Consider the following 18,649-nt stretch of genomic DNA (forward strand, 5'->3'; position numbering starts at 1 on the left):
GCTCAAGTGGTGGAATGCTGGTCTTGAGCACAAAGAGGTTCAGGGACAGCACCCAAGATTATTAAAAAAAAAATCCTGTGCAAGCCTTTGTGTGAATGCATATTTCCTATTCTTAGGAATATCCCTAAGAGTGACATTTGGGGTTCCATGATAAGTTTATGGTGGTTTTGCCACATTTTTTTATTGTTATTTTAAACGTGATATACAGACAGGTTACTGTTTCATAAGTCAAATTTATGTTTTAGATTTCAAGAAACTACCTAACTGGTTCCCAAAGTGGTTGCACATCATTTTACTTCTTTTTTCTTTTGTGCTGGTTCTAGGAAATGAACTCAGGATCTAGGTGCTGTCCCTTTTTTGCTCAAAGCTGGCACTCTTACGACTTAAGCCACACTTCCACTTCCAACTTTTTGGTGCTTGATTGGAGATGCAAATAACATGGACTCTCCTCGCTGGGATGGCTTCAACCCGTGATCCTCAGATCTCAACCAACTGAATAGGATTATAGGCGTGAAGCACCACTGCCCAGAACATTTTACCTCATTACAATCAATACATGAAGGTTCTTGTTTCAATGAATTCCATCCAACATTTGCTAATATCTTCTTTACTATGGCTATTCTTAGAAAAAGAGAGAAAAAACAGACAAAGAATGGAGTGGGGGAGATTTTAATAGTACTGAGACTAGTGATTTTGCATGCTGAAGACACCCGCTCACACAAACCGACTGCGGTGCGGTCCTCCAGCAAGCAGGGGGCGCTCCAAGACAAGGCCCTCCTCCAAACCACTCCCAGAGCGGTCTTAGCGAAGTCCTTGTTGCTAGGAGACGAGATGCATCTTTCCCCAGGAGAGCGGGTCTTGGGTGGTACGAGCCCTCGGTTGCTCCGGGGCTAATATCTAAAGGTTCCCCAAGGGGCCTTTCAGGAGGCGTTTTTCGTCTACCCTCTAACACCGGACGAGAACGTATTCTACCGCCCAGCCATGCCTAAGAAAGGGAAAAGGGGCAAGGTGCCCCTGTCCGACGAGGAGCAGCTGCTTCTGTTTCAGCAGAAGTTGCTGGCCGAGGAGGAGATGGCCAAGAAGAAGGAGAAGCTTCTCAGCCAGTTCTTGAAGGTGATGTCCTACCCAGCCCTGTACTGGCCCTGGTAGCCTGGGCCCATGTTCACTCCCCACTCCCTTCCTCCAGAAATCCTGAGTTCCAACATACTTAGGTTTCAGGCCTGGGGAGTTCTCTGTGAAGCATGGAGGGCTGCCGTGGAATAGAGGTTTCCAGTGTCATCTGAGCCCCAGAACTAGGACAGCAGGTGCTGTTAGCTGTCTGGATTAAGCTGTCTTGGATTCTGATACTCTCCCTGGAGATGGGTCATTAGAAACGGCATCCTGCTGTGATGCCTCACTCAGAAGGAGATGTTCTTGCCCTGTCCCACATGTCATCAGGCAGTTCCTGTTTTACTTCAGGTTTCTCCCAAAACAAACACAGGATCTCCTGAGTGGTAGTGGGCAAGAATCTTGGACCTGCAGAAAATACGAGTGGTGGTGAGGTTTTGACTTGAGTGCTCTTGTTGGTTGTACTAACAACAGTTCTTTGAGTCTTGACTCTCTAGAAGTATAGTTATTCCTTCACACAGGACAAGCTGGCCAAGGAGGAGCACAACAGTGCTCTGAACCTTAATAAGATAAACACGCATTGGAGAACTGTCCTTCGGGAAGTCAAGACCAAAGAACTTCATAAGGACATTGAGGTCCTCAGCCAAACATTTGAACGAGTGGTAGACTGCAAGGACAGTGTCATCAAGGTAAGCACTTGCCCCAGGAAACTACCCGCCCCCTTCTCTTAATAGCTGAGCTTAGTGAATTAATTGGTCTTAAAGCCCTAAAAAGCTACAGGCTGTGACGAATCCAGGTTGTTATTTGTGTGTGTATGTGTTACGCGCATGTATGTGCCAGTCCTGGAGCTTAAACCCTGGGTCTGGGTGCTGTCTCTGAGGTTTTGTGCTCAAGACTAGTGCTCTACCACTTGAGTTACAGCTCCACTTTTGGCTTTTTATATTTTATGTTATTATCACTAATTGGATATGAGAGTCTCACAGACTTTTCTGCCTGGGCTGGCTTTGAACCATGATCCTCAGATATCAGCTTCCTGAGTAGCTTACAGTTATGAGCCACCAGCACCCAGCCCAGGTTTTTGACAATAATCAAATGAAGCAGAGTATTGTGTTGTCACCCATCATTCTCCCTTCCTTAGAAAAGCTGATATTCAGCCAGGCACTGGTGGTACATTCCTATAAACCTAGCTACTCAAGGGGCTGAGATCTGAGGGTTGCAGTTCAAAGCCAGTCCAGGCAGGAAAGTCCATGAAACTTATCCCTTATTAACCACCAGAAAACTGGAAGCCGTGCTGTGATTCAATGTATTAGAGCACTAGCCTTAAGCAAAGCTCAGAGGCAGTGCCCAGGCCCTAAGTTCAAGTCCTGAAAGGACAAAAAAAGAAAAAGAAAGGAAAAGAAAGGCCAATATTCTTCATCATCTACTACTGCCCCAAACCAGTACTATACAGTATTAGAGTTGTGGGCTGGAGTCAGGCTCAAGTGGTTGAGTATTGCCTAGCAGATGTGAGTTCCTAAGTGACATCCTCAATATTGCCAAAATTTAAAAAAATCAGTATTAGAGAGTGTAAGTCACAGTAGACATTATCACAGTGACTCGAACTTAGTCCCACACTTTTATTTTAGTGTTAGAAGGCTCAGTTCCAGAGAGAAAAATTAACTTGCTACAGATCACATAGCTAGCTAGTCAGTGGGAGAGCCAAGACTCTAGACTATGGGTTCTTTTTCAGAGGAGAGTATTTGCTTTGGGGTGATACTAGGGTGTGACCTCAGGGCCTTGTGCTTGCTCTTTTACCCCCACTCCAGCTCTTCATTTAACCAAATCGGTCTCTTTGATTCAACCTTTATAGCCCAGTTAACCACCAAAAAGCTGGACGTAGAGCTGTGGCTTGAGTGGTAGAGTGCTAGCCATGAACACAAAAAGCTCAGGGACAGTGCCCAGGCCCAGGAAAAAAGTCCTTAAGAAAGTAAAATAAGGGACTGGGAAAGTGGCTCAGTGGTAGAGCGCTTGCCTTGCATGCCTGAGGCCCTGGGTTCGATTCCTCAGCACCATATAAGCAAAAAGAAAAAAGCCGGAAGTGGCACTGTGGCTCAGGTAAGTGGTAGAGCACTAGCCTTGACTGAAGAGCTGAGGGACAGCGCCCAGGCCCAGAGTTCAGGCCCCACAACCAGACCCTCCCCCCCCCCAAAAAAAAGAAAAAGTAAAATAAAACATTATACGCTAGGGTTTTAAATAGTGTTTTTAAGACTTCTGTTGGGAAATATCAAATAATTATTGAGAAGGGAACAATAATCAGAATTTGTTGACATTTCCCACCCATTACAGTACTTATAGTTGCTCAAACTGCCCTTTGTTGAGGATCTCTCTGCTAGGCTGTTGACTAAGATGTTTTCACATGGTCCCATGTGCCACCATGGTGTCTCACAGCATGACAGCTTGCTTCCAGGAGCCAGCATCCTGAGAATAAATGTTCCAAGGAGCAGGAAGTAGAAGCTGCCAGACTAGTTAAGGGCTGTGCTTAGAATCAGCAGTGTCACCTCTACCTATTCTACCCATTCTATAGATCCAAGAAGTCACAGGGTTCATCCACATTTACATGGATAGAAGAGACACTACCTGAATTTTCATGGGAGAAAAATGAGGTCACATTGTAGAAAAGGTATAATGGTCAATGTAAGCCACTTCCTGGTGATTCCTGAGTCCTGACTTTATTGGCTTTTGATAGCTTATGTACTAATTAATTAATTAATCTGTTTGCTATAGTAGGGATTGAACTTCATCCAGGCTAAGCAAGTGTTCTACCACTTGGCTGTTTGCCTGTCCCTTTCAAGCTATGTTTGTATGTATGTATGTGATGGGGCTGGAACTCAAGGATTGAGAGCTGTCCTTGAGCAATCTTTTTTGCTCAAGGCTAGCACTATACCACTTGGAGCCATAGCATCACTTTCAGTTTTCTGGTGGTTAATTGGAGATAAAAGTCTCATGGAAGCCAGGCACTGGTGGCTCATGCCTGTAATCCTAGCTACTCAGGAGGCTAAGATCTGAGGATCATGGTTCAAATCCAGTCCAGGCAAGGAAAGTCTGTGAGACTCTTATCTCCAATTAACCACCAGAAAACTGGAAGTGGCGCTGTGGCTCAAGTGGTAGAGCACTAGTCTTGACCTCAAGAGCTGAGGGATGATAACCCCCAGGTCCAGAGTTCAAGCCCCACAACCAACAAAAAAAAAAAAAAAAGAAAAAGAAAAAGAAAAAGAAAAAAAGGTCTCATGGATTTTCCTGCCTGGGTCAGATCTCAGTGTTCTGAGTAGCTAGGATTACTAGCGTGAGCCAATGGCACCTGGCAACAACTTTATTTTAGTGGAAATGGCACTGTGGCTCAAGTAATAGAGCATTGGCCTTGAACACAAAAGGTCAGGGCTATTCAGCAAAACATGTAAGTATCCAATAAACTTCTCACCCTTCCTCAAAGTAGATAATAATATTTAGTAAATGATAATACTAGCAAATTAAAAAAAAAAAAAAAAAAAAAGGTCAGGGCTAGCACCTAGGCAGAGTTCAAGTCCCAGCTCTAGAACAAGAACAACAAAAATTATTCTGAGACAGGGACTTGTTAAGTTGCCTAGGAAGTCATTGAGCTTCTTTTAAATCCTTCTAGTTTGGCCTCCAGAGCAGTGGGGCTAATAGGTATGCACCACAATGACAGATTTCTTTGCTATTCTGTATGGTGATAGCCTAGGTTCAACTAATTTTCTGCTTCAAACTTCAAAGCAGCCATTTCTCCAGGGGTCTCTGATTCTTTAGAGTGTAGCTCCTTCACTGTCCACCGAACGCTGGCTGCCTTCATGAGGCTCCTTGACATCACTCTTGCTTAACATTTAAGACCAAGTAAAAGGTGGCAATCAGAGGGAAAAGCTGGGAGAGAGCAAGGGAATGGGGTGACATTGTCCAAAAAGAAATGTACTCTGAACCTGACTTATGTAACTGTAATCCCCTTGTACATCACTTTTATAATAACAATAAAAAATTTAAAAGAAAAGACTTGAGTGAAAAAGCTACCATTCCTAAAGCCAAAGAACTGGCATTGGGAACTAAGGGAGGAATGTTATCATGCCATCTGGCATGGCAGCTGAATACATCTTTTATTTTCTCACATAGATGTTACTAAGCCAGAATGCTAACTCCTTCTCTGCCCAGTCTTTAGCTAAGGATCTGTCAGAAGCTGAGGAGCAGTATGCCCATGCCCTACGCAGCCATTTGCACAACATTGACCAGCTATTGGCCCTGCAGAGGCATCGGCTCAACCTCCTGGAGGAGAGTTACAACATGGAACTGGAGACCCTAACCAAGGAGTTTGAGACAGAAAGGTAAGAAAAGGGGCAAAAGCTGGGCACTGGTGATTCACGCCTATAATCCTAGCTACTCAGTAGTCTGAGATCTGAAGATGACAGTTCAAAGCTGGCCTGGGCAGAAAAGTCCGTGAGACTCTTAATCTCCAATAAACCAGAAGTGGCACTGTGGCCCCAGTGGTAGAGCACTATCCTTGAGCTGAAGAGCTGAGGGACAGCGCCCAAGCCCAGAGTTCAAGCCCCATGACCGACAAAAAGAAAAAAAAGGAGGGGGGGCGCGTTAAAAACAAAAAGATGGGTGACTGAGGGCTGAGAGTGTGACTTAGTGGTAGAGTGCTTGCCTAGCATGCATGAAGCCCTGGGTTAGATTCCTCAGTACCACATAAACAGGAAAAGATGGAAGTGGCGCGGTGGCTCAAGTGGAAGAGTGCTAGCCTTTAGCAAAAAAAGCTCAGGGACAGTGCTCAGGCCCTGAGTTCAAGGCCCAGGACTGGCAAAAAAGAAAAAGAAAAAAAAATATGGGCAACTGAATCCAGAGGAGGGCCCAGAGTCTGTGTGTATACCTTAAAGTATCCACCTTAACATAACATGACCCCTGCAGAAAAGATCCTGAGTTCTGTCTACAAGAACTCAGGTTTAAGCTGGCAGCCTTAGTTTACTGTTACCTCTGCCAGGCCTCTCTGTACAAACTTACCACTTATTTCTAATTATTAAAACCCTATTCTCCCTGGCAGAAGACAGGGATGGGAGACTTCACTGTAAACTTTTGTACATGTTAAAATACCAGTGTAGGAAGTTAAGCTGTAGCTCAAGTGGTAGAGTGCTCGCCTTGAGCTGAAGAGCTGAGGGACAGCGCCCAAGCTCAGAGTTCAAGCCTCATGACCAACAATAAATAAATAAATAAATAAATAAATAAATAAATAAATAAATAAATAAATAAAATACCAGTGTACTTATTACTTATTCAAAAACTGAAATAACAGCCAGGTGCCAGTGGCTTATGCCTATAATCCTAGCTACTCAGGAGGCTGAGATCTGAAGACTGTGGTTCAAAGCCAGCCTGGATAAGAAAGTCCATGAGCCTCTTATCTCCAATAAACTACTCAGAAAAACCCAGTGGCTCAAGTGGTAGAACACTAGCCTTGAGCAAAAGAAGCTCAGGGCAGAGTCTAGGCCCTGAGTTTAAGCCCCAAGACAGGCAAAAAAAAAAAAAAAAATTGAAGTAATATAATCTTGTTCTTTCTTGCCCTAAAAATATAAAGCCCTAATCCTAGCTACTCAGGAGGCTGAGAGCTGAGGATCACAGTTCAAGGCTAGCCTAGGCAGGAGAGTCTATGAGACTCTTAGTTCTAATTAACCACCAAAAAGATGGAAGTGGAGCTGTGGCTCAAATGACAGAATACTAGCTTTGAGCACAAAAGCTCAGGGAGTGCCCAGGCCCCAATTCATGTTCCAGGACTGGCACACACACACACACACACACACACGCACACGCACTGGCACACACACACACACACACACACACACACACACACACACACACACACACACACACACACACACACACACACACACACACACACACACACACACACACACACACACCACAGTCCTGTTTCCCTCTGTTCTCTGCCAATACCTAAGAGGTTATGCCATTCATGCAGTTTTATTACATACTGCTTTAAGTTGTTATTACTGGTCCCTATGTTGTGTCCATCATTAGAGACAGTGTCTTGTCTCCTATAGGAAAGCAATTATTGACCAACATGAGAAAGAGATTCACTACCTACAAGATGTCTTTATGGCCATGGAACAGAACTATATAGACTCTGATTATGAAAGCAAGTTGGAGTTCCAGAGTATGTGGGATGATCTCAAAAACAAGGTACAGAGGGAGAGTAGTAAGATGGGAACTGAGAGAGAAGTAGTAGAAAAATTGCTCAAAGAACTAGAGCAAGAAGAGAACCCTGCAACCCTGCAACCAATAATCAATACCAGTCTGTTGTCACTGTAGGTGTTCGTAGTGCTTTTTGGAACTTTGAGATTGGTTGAAAATGTGAGACTGGTTGAAAAGATAGAATATTCTAAAATGTCAGGGGAATGAATTTTGGACCCAAAAGAAGCACCCAAAGGATTGTGTAACCCTGTGGTTTGCAAATGAAGAAACAGAACCAAAGTGAAATGACCTGTTAGAATCATGCTAGCACGTGCATGCATGTGTGTGTGTATGTCTGTGTGTGTGCATGCATGCATTGTAAGCGCTTGCATGCATGTGCCTCCCCCCCTACTAGGGCTTGAACTCAGGGCCTAGGTACTGTCCCTTACCTTTTTGCTCAAGGATGGTGCTCTACCACTTGAGCCAGAGCTCCACTGCTGGCTTTTCAGCAGTTAACTGGAGATAAGAGCTTCATGGACTTTGCTACCTGGGAAAGATCCTCAGATCTCAGCTTAATGAATACCTAGGATTCTAGGTGTGAGCCATTGGTACCTAGTTTAATGCTGTTGATTTGTGATAGAGCCAGGAAATTTTAGATTTCCTGTTCCTTGGACCAAAGTGCTTCCCACCTTCTTAGAGGTTACAAACTTAGCCATAGACCTAAGTTTGAGTATAGGGTGTAAATTTGGGTATAGGTTGTTTTTATTTTAGTCCAGCATTTTATAATATATGGGTAAGTTTCCAACACTAAAATAAAGTTAGAGGGCTGGGAAGGTAGCTCAGCGGTAGAGTGCATGCCTTGCATGCATGAGGCCCTGGGTTCGATTCCTCAGCACCACATAAACAGAAAAAGCCAGAAGTGGCGCTGTGGCTCCAGTGGTAGAGCGCTAGCCTTGAGCTGAAGAGCTGAGGGACAGCGCCCAGGCCCAGAGTTCAGGCCCCATGACCGGCAAAAAATAAAAAATAAAAATAAAATAAAATAAAGTTAGAAATACAGCTGGATACCTGTAGCTCACACATGTAATCCTAGCTACTCAGGGGCCTGAGATCTGAGGATCATGGTTCAAAGCCAGCCAAGGTAGGAATGTCCATGAGACGCTTATCTCTAATTATCCACCAGAAACCAGAAGTGGTGTTGTGGCTCAAGTGGTAGAGTGGTAGCTTTGAGCTGAAGAGCTCAGGGACAGGTCCTAGGCCCAGAATTCAAGACCCATGATCAACAACAACAAAAAAATCTAGGAACACTGGTTCATATTTCCAAATGGCAACCTTTATGTGAAGCTGAGGAGCCACGTCCCCCACTCCAATACTCTCTTCCAGTGGAGCATTTCCTCTCTAGTTAGTCATAGCTCCCAGTCCACACACAAAACTTAACTTTGTCACCTGCCTAGATTTTGTAGGCATTTTCATTGGTGATAACAATGCTGTGAACAGTTCACCAAAGGGCAGGCATCCGGCAATTCTAAGCCTTTGTTATTGGGGGCACATTTTCTAGAATTTAGAAGATAAACACTTTCTACGATTACAACTGGAGAACATAGTGGAAGATCTGTGGAAACGATTCCAGGAGGCACTCAAGAACTACACAGATGCCACAGAGGATCGGAAGATTGCCTTTGAGACCCTGAAAGTGAAAGATGAGAAAAGCTCCAAAGAGATTGAAGAACAGATGAAGAAAATACAGAAACTACAGGTTAGTATAGATGACTGGGAAGACAGCTTTCACTGAATTGCCCCATTACTCCCTGCTTCTCTTCCCCTGATTTCTACTGCGCTTCCTCACTGAGCTCTGGGTGAGAAGAATTGGTAAACTCTGACTTCAGTCCATAGACTGTCCTTTCACTTGTCTCACTTCAGACCCTCTGCTGGTCAAGTGCTTTCTTGATTCACTCTATCCTTTCAGGAGGCCATTACTATCTCAAGAGGCAAGATTGCAGTCCACACCCGTGAGAGTGAAGAGAAAAACCAGATTGTCCGTAATGACAAGGAGTTGATCCTTATGCAACTGAGAAAACTTAAGGCCCAAAGGACTCAGGCCCGGGAACTATCCCAGGAGAACTTAGTCAAACTTGCCTTGGAAAGTAATGCCACGCTCAAAGCCCTGCGAAAGGTTGTGGACAAGGTAACAAAGGGAAAAGAGCCATAGAACCTGGCTTAAAGTCAAAGGATCTCAGGAGAGGCTTGGGGGAGTTTCTTCCTGCTTCCTGAGTGGACATTTGGGATCCTCCTCTCTTTCCATTTTAATGGAATAATAATGAAATAATTTTATAATAAAAAGTGTCAGAGCTGAGTGTAGCAATTCATGCTTGTAATCCCAGCATTCAGGAGGTAGAGACAGAAAGATTGTGAGTTCAAGGCCAGCTTGGGCTATCCAGTGAGACTGTTTTTTAAACAAAAAAACAACAAAACTCTGCAGGAATAGCTTACGTGGCAGAGGGCATGCCCAGCAAGCTCAAGGCTCTGAGTTCAAACCACAGTACCACAAAAAAAGCTGGGAGGAAGGCTAGGGGGATGTATTTTAGTAGTCAAACACTTATCATATGAAAGACCCTAAATTCAATCCCCAGCATAAAAAAAGAAAAAGAAAAAGGATTTAAAAGTGCTGGGTGTGGTAATAACTACCTGTAATCCCAGATCTCAGGAAGCCAAAGCAGAAAGATTGAAAGTTTGAGGCCAGCCTGTGTCAAAAGTAAATGAGAAGGGGCTGGGAAGGTGGCTCAGTGGTAGAGCGCTTGCCTTGCATGCCTGAGGCCCTGGGTTTGTTTGACTCCCCAGCACCACATAAGCAAAAAGAAAAAAAGCCAGAAGGGACGGTGTGGCTCAAGTGGTAGAGCGCTAGCCTTGAGCTGAAGAGCTGAGGGACAGCACCCAAGCCCAGAGTTCAGGCCCCACGACCGGACCCCCCCCCCAAAAAAAGAGAAAGGCTAATGTGGTAGTTCAAGGGGTAGGGTGCCTGTCTTGTGAGAATGAGGCCCTAAGTTCAGACTCCAGTACAAATACAAATTAAATAGATAAGCAAATAATTAAGTGTAATGAAATACTTGGAACAGTGCTTGGTACATGGCAAGCACTGTCAAATGTATTATTACCATTGTCTCCCATTTGGATAAGAAACCTCCTTGGGCTCAAATGGGGGCAACTACTCCACTGTCTTCCCTCCCCACCTTCTTCCCTAATAAGTTTCCCCGCTTCCAACAGGGTGAAAAGATCCTTAAACTTGGTGAAATCTGTAGGAAATTTGAAAGTGAGGAAGAGAAAATACTGCCTTTCTATTCATCACTGTTGACTCCTAGGGATATGGAGGACATACAGTTTCAGTTCCTGGAACAGCTTTCTCACGAGGAGGAACTGGCAAAGGTAAAACTATGGGATGGTAGTGCGGGGCGGCATTTGCTAATGGATCCTTTCACATAGCTCTTCCCTCTAACTCCATTCCACTCATCCTCCAGGTGATGGAGGAGTACAAAGGGATGGAGAACTTCTGGAAAAGATATAACAAGGTGAAACTGGAGCTACTGAGCCTCAAACACAGACGAAACCAGCTGCTAGCTATCAGCGAGAAGTTACGGGAGATGCTGAAGCAGTACTTGGATGGCATCACAGTGAGTGATGAAGTGCTGAGCCAGATCAACCCCCTCTTCATAGTCAACAATCGAAGCAACTTACCCCAGCCCTTGTCCACACCTGTAACCCACGCAAATAACAAACGACTTTCAACTTCTTACAACGTCATTGAAGCAGCCCATGTGATCTCCCACACCCTGTGATCCAAGGGAAAAAATCTTTCCAACCTCTAGAGATTTTTTTTTTGAGACCTGAATGCTTTGTTATTAAAAACTTCCACAGAGTTTATGACCACCTTTTCTCTTTGTTTCATTGGACAAAGAAGTCCACTTTGAGGACATTAGGAACACTGCAGAAAATAGCTAGGAGGCTTAGTACTCGATGAAATCTGTCAGCATTATGGCACCATGGGACTGTGGACCTAGAGGTACCATGGATGCATTCAAGACCAGGTCTTTAGGGTAAGTTAAAGCACCAAGAGGAGGCAAGGGCAAGAATGAATGCAAGGCCTCCAACCACTCCCACACTAGGCAAAATCCAATTCCAAAAGGCTTTTTCCCCCCAGCCTTACACCTCATCCCTACTTACAAAAGCAGCCTCAGAAAGGTGTCAGGTAAATAATACAAAAAAGTTTTCAAAATTACTATTTATTTATTTTTACTCTTGTTTCGTTTCTCTTCCTTGAGCTTCTTTTTGGAGACTTTGGGTTTATTGGCCTTTTGGTACAAGTGATAACCAATGAGGCCCAGGAGGGATGGCACCATAGCCATGCCTACCATAGGCAAAACGCCCTTCACCAGCTTTTGCCAGTAGTTGGCTCGGATCAGTGCAACCAGCTCCACGTCATACTGCACCACTGCATCCGCTGGAGAGGCAGAGGGGAGGGCAGGGTTAGAATGTCTGTGTATTTTATCCTGAATCTCAATGCAAACAGGAAGGATGGGCCACAGCAAAGCCAACTATGAAGCAGGCAGATTGAAATGTGGGAATGAGTTCCCTAGATAAAGGTTGAGGAGGATTAGACAGTCTAGTGATAGTTATTGGTTTTAGTTGCCATGTTGCACGGGCTTAGGGTCAGATCTTTAACAGCACAGGAAAGCTGTGAATATGAATCTACAGGTTCTTCTCATTATTTTTGTCTTTGAAGTTTAGCTAGATTTATTTAGAAAAACAGAATATGGAGAAATAGAAAAGTAAAAGAAGACCCTCTTCTGCTTGACACACAGTCAACAAACCCCATTTTGAAACAGCCACATGAGGGCCTGAGCACTGTCCCTGAGCTTCATTTGCTCAAGGCAAGCACTCTACCACTGAGCCACCTTCCCAGCCCTAGACATCTTTTAAATTCTACCAACCAATGAGTGTACTCAGTGTGATTATAAGAAAACAGGAGCTTTGGGCTGGGAAGGAGGCTCAGTGGTAGAGTTGCTTGCCTTGCATTCATGAGGCCCTGGGTTCAATTCCTCACAGCACCACAAAGCAGAAAAAGCTGGAAGTGGCGCTGTGACTCAAGTGGTAGAGCACTAGCCTTGAGCTGAAGGACAGCACCCAGGACCAGAAAAAGAAAGAAAGAAAGAAAGAAAGAAAGAAAGAAAGAAAGAAAGAAAGAAAGAAAGAAAGAAAGAAAGAAAGAAAGAAAGAAAGGAAGGAAGGAAGGAAGGAAGGAAGGAAGGAAGAAAGGAAGGAAGAAAGGAAGGAAGGAAAGAAAGAGAGACTGGGAAGGTGGCTCAGTGGTAGAGCACTTGCCTTGCATGCATGAGGCCCTGAGTTCAATTCCTCAGCGCCACATAAGCAAAAAAAGAAAAAAAGCTGGAAGTGGTGCTGTGGCTCAAGTGGTAGAGCGCTAGCCTTGAGCTGAAGAGCTGAGGGACAGCTCCCAGGCCCAGAGTTCAGGCCCCACGACCGGACCAAAAGAAAGAAAGAAAGAAAAAGAAAAAAGAAAACAGGAGCTTCATTGTAAGAGCTGGAGAGGAAGAAGTAAGGGGACAGATGGAACAGAATGAAGGGAGAATTGCACATGGAAGCAAGCAAGCAGTACCAAGAATGGGGGGATAAAAGAGCCTTGCTGGAAGTTTCTTAATCTGCAACCCTCTTTCCAGGCCTCCCTCTAAGCTAGAACTAGGATAAGAATTATGTATGCTCTCAATGATTCGTAGAGTAAAACACATTTTAATTATCAGAACATGTGGTGTGCGGAGTGTAGTTCATGGTAGAGTACTTGCCTTATTTATGCAAGGGCCTGGGTTTGATCCCCAGCCTTACAAAACAAAAACAAATGTGTTATAGCCAAAAGCAACACAAATCTATGTCAGCCCCTCAAGAATAGATACCATCAAAGAAGCATTAAGGATTCTAAAAGTTGCTTTTTGTTTATTTTGAGTGTTCTCAAAGAGGTAGCATAGGATAGCAGACATGCGGCTCAAATGCATAGCTTCCCAAAAGTCACTAGCTGCCTGATATCAAATCAGGTGACCTTAACAGGTGTCTGTAAAGCTACTTGTTTTTGTTGTTGTTTTTGAAGTTTCTGTAGGTCTGAGACCAGGACTGGAACTTGGTACTTGACACTTTCCCTCATTAGCTAGTGTGTTAACAACTGAGTAACACCTCCAACCTCTGGCTATTTGTTTTGTTGTTTTGCTTTTGTTAGTACTGGGGTTTGAACTCAGGGCTGGTACTCTTACCTCTTGAGCCATACATCCCAGTTTTTTGCTGTTTTTTTGCAGCTCCTGGGGCTTGAATTCAGGGTGTAGGTGCTGTTCTACAGCTTTTTTGCTCCAGGCTAGCATTCTGCCACTTGAGTCACTGCTCTATTTGAGCTTTATGGTGATTAATTGGAGATAAGAGTGACACAGATTTCCCTGCCCTAGGCTGGCTTTGAACCAGGATCCTTAGATCTCAGCCTCCTGAGCAGCTAGGATTACAAGTGTGAGCCACTGGTATCTGGATTTTTGTTTTGTTTTATCTTGTCAAGTATGGGGCTTCAACTTGGGGCCTGGGCACTGTCCTTGAGCTCTTCTGCTCAAGGCTAGTGCTCTACCACTTTGAGATAATAGCACCACTTCTGGTTTTCTAATAGTTAACTGGAGGTTAAGAGTCCCACAGCCTTTCCTGCCTGGGCTGGCTTTCAACCATGATCCTCAAATCTCAGCTTCTTTAGCAGCCAGGATTACAGGCCTGAGCCACCATTGCCTGGCATATTGCTGGTTATTTTTGAGATAGGGTCTTGAGAACATTTTTCTACCTGGACTGGCCTAGTCCTTCTGCTCTCAGTTTCCCAAAAGGAGGCTTGTAATCTCTGTGATCTGAGCAGAAGGAAGCCCCAGCTACTTCTCTTCCTTAAAACTTAATCTGGACTTTCTCAAACTCCAGAGTGTGGCTCCTTTCTTTTTCTTTTTCTTTTCTTTTTTTGCCAGTGCTAGGGCTTGAACTCTGGGCCTGGGCCCTGTCCCTCAGCTCTTCAGCTCAAGGCTAGTGCTCTTCCACTTGAGCCAGAGCAACACTTCCAGTTGTCTGGTGTTAATTGGAGACAAGAGTCTCATGGACTTTCCTGCTTGGGCTGGCTTTGAACCATGATCCTCAAATCTCAGCCTCAGGTGTGGGCCACCAGGGCCCAGCTTCTCTGAGCTTCTTTTGCTCAAGGCTAGCTAGCACTGTATCACTTGAGCCACAGTGCCACTTCCGGCTTTTTCTGCTCATGTGGTGCTGAGGAATCAAACCTAGGGCTTCATGCATGCTAGGCAAGCACTCTACAACTAAAGCCACATTTCCAGCCCTAAACATATATATATATGTATATATATATATACATATATATAATTATTTTATTTTATATATAATTATTTTATTTTTTGCCAGTCCTGGGGCTTGAACTCAGGGCCTGGGCACTATCCCTGAATTTCTTTGGCTCAAGGCCAGCACTCTACCACTTACTTGAGCCACAGCACCACTCGGGCTTTTTCTGTTTATGTGGTACTGAGGAATTGAACCCAGAGCTTCATGCATGCTAGGCAAGCACTCTACCACTAAGCTACATTCCCAGCCCACAGTTCCTTGTTCTTAAAGTCTGGGTATTTTGATGGCCAGAAGAAAGACCTAGTCAGATTACCTGGGACAGATGGTGGATATCCTCGTTTTCCATAAGCCAAGTGAGCAGGGATGACTGCCCTTCGCTTCTCTCTGAGGGAAGGAATATAAGTGACAACCAGAGGTGGGAAGATAAGTCAGCAAAAGCAACCCCCCCTGAATGTTTACACCTAAAACAAAATTTCCCACCTGTGCATCTGATTAACAAAGGTTTCCTATCCATATGATTCAACTCCTCCAACAAAACCAGCAGCCAAAGAAACATGGAAACTTTGAATGCCCTCTGGGGTCCCACTGGACTGAACATTTCCAGCATGAATCCAGCGCCCATTATCTAAACCACATTGGTCTACCTATCTAAGGAGCTGGGTCAGCATAAATAGCCTTTACCAAAGCAAGGGGTTACCCAGGCCCAGCCTGCCCAGATACTCACCCTACACACATGTCTAGAAGGCTCTGCTCCAGACCTTGAGGGAGAAAATATGACTGAACTTGGAGCCACATACATTCCCCAAATCACCCAAGAAGATCACCAAAAGCTTCCCCTTGACTCTCAACTGAGTTTTCCCCACCTCTCATATCCCTGGCTTTCCGGTAGGGCACAGGGCAAGAGGAATAGCAGAAGAGCAGTTTGAACTTGAGATCACTGGAAGATCCCTACTCATTGGGGGGGGGGGGGTAGACAAATTCTGGGACAGTTTAGGGGTTGTCGAGTCTAAGAATGGATTTAGGTTAGGATGAGGTAGAATGGGGCACAGACAGGCCACATACCTGGAATCACCTGCTTTTGGCCAAGTTCTATAATCAGAGGGTCCCTGGACAGAGAGGTGTCAATAATGCGTCCATCTACCAAGCTGCCCTGAGGGGAGACAGCATCAAGAGCTAACCGGGACCACCAAGCCCGGTCCCGGCAGGCGACAACATAAACCAGGGCCCCGGACCGCTGGGTGGCGGCAATGCCCGCCCCCCAGCTTCAAGCCAGGCGTTCCCCCACCAGGGCGGAAAGGAACAGGAAGCCCCGGAGAGCTGACACATCTAGAGGAGATCTCTCCACCCTTCATTTCTCCGTGTCAGGGAGGAACTGGCAGAAAAGCACGGAGGGGAAACAGGCGCCCATCCCCCCGCCACGTGCGGGCCGACCCGCAGACCCCGGTCCCCCCCTCCCAGCTGACTGCCACGTGTCCAAGCCAGGGCTGACGTGTTTCAGCGGGGTCCCGCCCCTTCCCAGGCCCCGCCCCCAGGCCTCTCACCGTGTAGTGAATGTGGAGCGTGTCTCCAAAAGCCGCGGGTTCCGCACACGGTTCGGGGGGCTTCACCTGCGATCGGACTGCAGGGATCACGGATGCTCCTCCGAAGATCCCGTTCTTGCCCGTCCCTGGACCCAGCACCACCTCCCCAGCTCAGAGCCCGCACCTCTCTCTCCTCCCCACACCAGGGCCCCCGCGAGTCCCCGCCCCGCACGCGGGAGTTGGGGCCGGTGGTGTCCTCACCAGGGTCTCCACTTGGACGGTCCGCACCGGACTCTCGGTTCCGCCCTCAGCCCTCGCCCCGCACACCGCTCCACTAAGCAGCAGCAGCTGCAGCAGCAGCAGCTCGCGGAGAGTCCGGAGAGAGGGTCGCAGAGCCATGGCTGGACCAGCTGCTCAGGTGAGGGCGACTAGGACCGGGTTTCCTCGGCGCCCAGGCCACACTGGACGGGGAGGGCCGCGCAGAGCGAGCTCCTCCTCCTGCAGCCTACCCCCGCCCCACCTAGTTCCCACCCCCCTCGGGGGAGGAGGCAGCCAGGAGCCCTCCCTCTCGACTCCATCCGGAGATCACCGATTCTGGCCAATTCTGTCCCGTGAAGAGGGGGGTGGGCCACATGGCAACCCTGCCGCGTGCCTATTGTGTGAGCAAATACCCTGAGAGGTAGGCACTAGTGTTCCCTAGTTTGCGCATCTAAGAAACAGGGTGCTCAAGTTAACTTGCTGCAGGCCAAGCTAGGTGATTAGGGACTGAATTCAAACCCCGCGTGTTTGTTCTCTACTCGCTTCTCGGACTGGCTGGCCCCACCCCAGCAGGTGTCCAGGGTGGGCGTTCTCCTCCCATCTCACCCCGCCACCGGGGTCTCTGGAGAATATGCATCCGACAAAAAGCAGGCGGCTCTTTTAGCCTCCTTCCCTCAGAAAGCTAACCGGAAAGCCCAAGAAGCTATTGTCTTGAAGTATGGCGAATCCCTGATTCCCCCACCCCCCAACACTGCCCTTTCTTTTCTACTTTCATCAACAACCTTTTGAAATCAGAAGCTCCAGGGGCTGGGAAGGTGGCTCAGTGGTAGAGCGCTTGCATGCATGAGGCCCTGGGTTTGATTCCTCAGTACCACATAAGCAAAAAGAAAAAAAAGTCGGAAGTGGCACTGTGGCTCAAGTGGTAGAGCACTAGCCTTGAGCTGAAGAGCTGAGGGACAGCACCCAGGCCCAGAGTTCAGGCCCCACCACCGGACCCCCCCCCCCAAAAAAAAAAAAAAAGAAAGAAAGAAAAGAAATTAGAAGCTCTGTTGTTTTTTGTTTTTGTTTTTGTTTTTTGGCCAGTACTGGGACTTGAACTTAGGGCCTGGGCACTGTCCCCAAGCTTTTTTCTCAAGAGTAGCGCTCTACCACTTGAGCCACAGCACCACTTCCAGTTTTTTCTGTGTATGTGGTTCTGAGGAATTGAACCCAGGGCTTCATACATGCCAGGCAAGCACTCTACCACTAAGCCACATTCCCAGCCCCAGAAGCTCAGCTTTTTAAAGAGGTGTTTCAATGTATTTCAGGTGATCCTACCAGTCCCCCTTTTTTCATGATTTGAACTCTCACTTATGTCATTCAGACTTTGGCACTAGGATTTTGCTTGGCTCAAAGACTATCATCTAACTCAATCACCTTGGACTGTTTTTTGGCTAGCAGCTCTCTCTGACGTTTGAAGCCATTGAGTTCTAACACAAGTTCTAAAAGCAGCTGCCTAGTTGGCACCCCCAGGCATTTGGCCAGCATCTCAGACAACACACCCAACACACACTCTGTCCCTTCCCTTCCAATCTCCTTTGTGATGGCATCTGTATCAGCATACTCTGAGTCATCTGTCATCTCCCATCTCTACCAGTCTCCTTTGGATTCTCCCTCTACAGCATCTCCTTTACATCACATAGGTACTACCCTCATTAAGCCCTTGTTCTTTGTCATTGTCACAGTGCTGGGGATTGAGCACAAGGGCTTGTACATGACTTGCTCAGTGAGGGCAAAGACAAGTTCTAGTATATACAAAGCTCTGAGTTCAATTCCCAGCACTTGTGGTAAGCGGGGAGGGGAAGGGGAGGGGCGCGGCAGGGGACCTCCCTGCCAACTCTAGGGATATCTGGAGTAACAGAATGTATCTTGAGAGGGACATGAGTCAGATGAATGCATGCATCTGTCAAAATTTATTAAACTTAGGATCTGTGCATCTCACTGTGCAAATTATATGTCAAATTAAAAAAAAAACTGGGAAGTCACTAGGTGCTGGTGGCTCACACCTATAATCCTAGCTACTCAGAAGGCTGGGATCTGAGGATCACAGTTCAAAACAAACCTGGGGCCGGGCGCTGGTGGCTCAC

General features: G+C 46.3%; 2 protein-coding genes across 4 annotated transcripts; one reads left to right on the top strand and one right to left on the bottom strand.

Annotated features, from left to right (window-relative positions):
- The first annotated feature begins 829 nt into the window (after positions 1 to 829).
- Ccdc65 (coiled-coil domain containing 65) lies at positions 830 to 11,245 on the top strand. 2 transcript variants are annotated; one of them, XM_070040153.1, is made up of 8 exons: positions 830 to 1,113; positions 1,629 to 1,796; positions 5,302 to 5,471; positions 7,200 to 7,338; positions 8,885 to 9,082; positions 9,293 to 9,511; positions 10,588 to 10,746; positions 10,839 to 11,245. In XM_070040153.1, the coding sequence occupies exons 1-8, from the start codon at positions 982 to 984 to the stop codon at positions 11,154 to 11,156; spliced, it is 1,503 nt and encodes a 500-aa protein (XP_069896254.1). In that variant the 5' UTR covers positions 830 to 981; the 3' UTR covers positions 11,157 to 11,245. The 2 variants fall into 2 exon arrangements, with proteins under 2 accessions (XP_069896254.1, XP_069896263.1); XM_070040162.1 differs by lacking the exon at positions 1,629 to 1,796.
- Positions 11,246 to 11,584: 339 nt separating this feature from the next.
- Fkbp11 (FKBP prolyl isomerase 11) lies at positions 11,585 to 16,733 on the bottom strand. 2 transcript variants are annotated; one of them, XM_070035111.1, is made up of 6 exons: positions 16,527 to 16,733; positions 16,287 to 16,352; positions 15,808 to 15,895; positions 15,470 to 15,503; positions 15,059 to 15,129; positions 11,585 to 11,818 (listed from the first exon to the last, which is right to left on the bottom strand). In XM_070035111.1, the coding sequence occupies exons 1-6, from the start codon at positions 16,662 to 16,664 to the stop codon at positions 11,601 to 11,603; spliced, it is 615 nt and encodes a 204-aa protein (XP_069891212.1). In that variant the 5' UTR covers positions 16,665 to 16,733; the 3' UTR covers positions 11,585 to 11,600. The 2 variants fall into 2 exon arrangements, with proteins under 2 accessions (XP_069891212.1, XP_069891222.1); XM_070035121.1 differs by lacking the exon at positions 16,527 to 16,733 and having other exon boundaries at positions 15,808 to 15,851.
- Positions 16,734 to 18,649: the final 1,916 nt, after the last annotated feature.

Source organism: Dipodomys merriami, unplaced genomic scaffold (assembly GCF_024711535.1).
Source record: "Dipodomys merriami isolate MVZ:Mamm:240054 unplaced genomic scaffold, mDipMer1.0.p SCAF_10, whole genome shotgun sequence".
Taxonomy (NCBI): Eukaryota; Metazoa; Chordata; class Mammalia; order Rodentia; family Heteromyidae; genus Dipodomys; species Dipodomys merriami.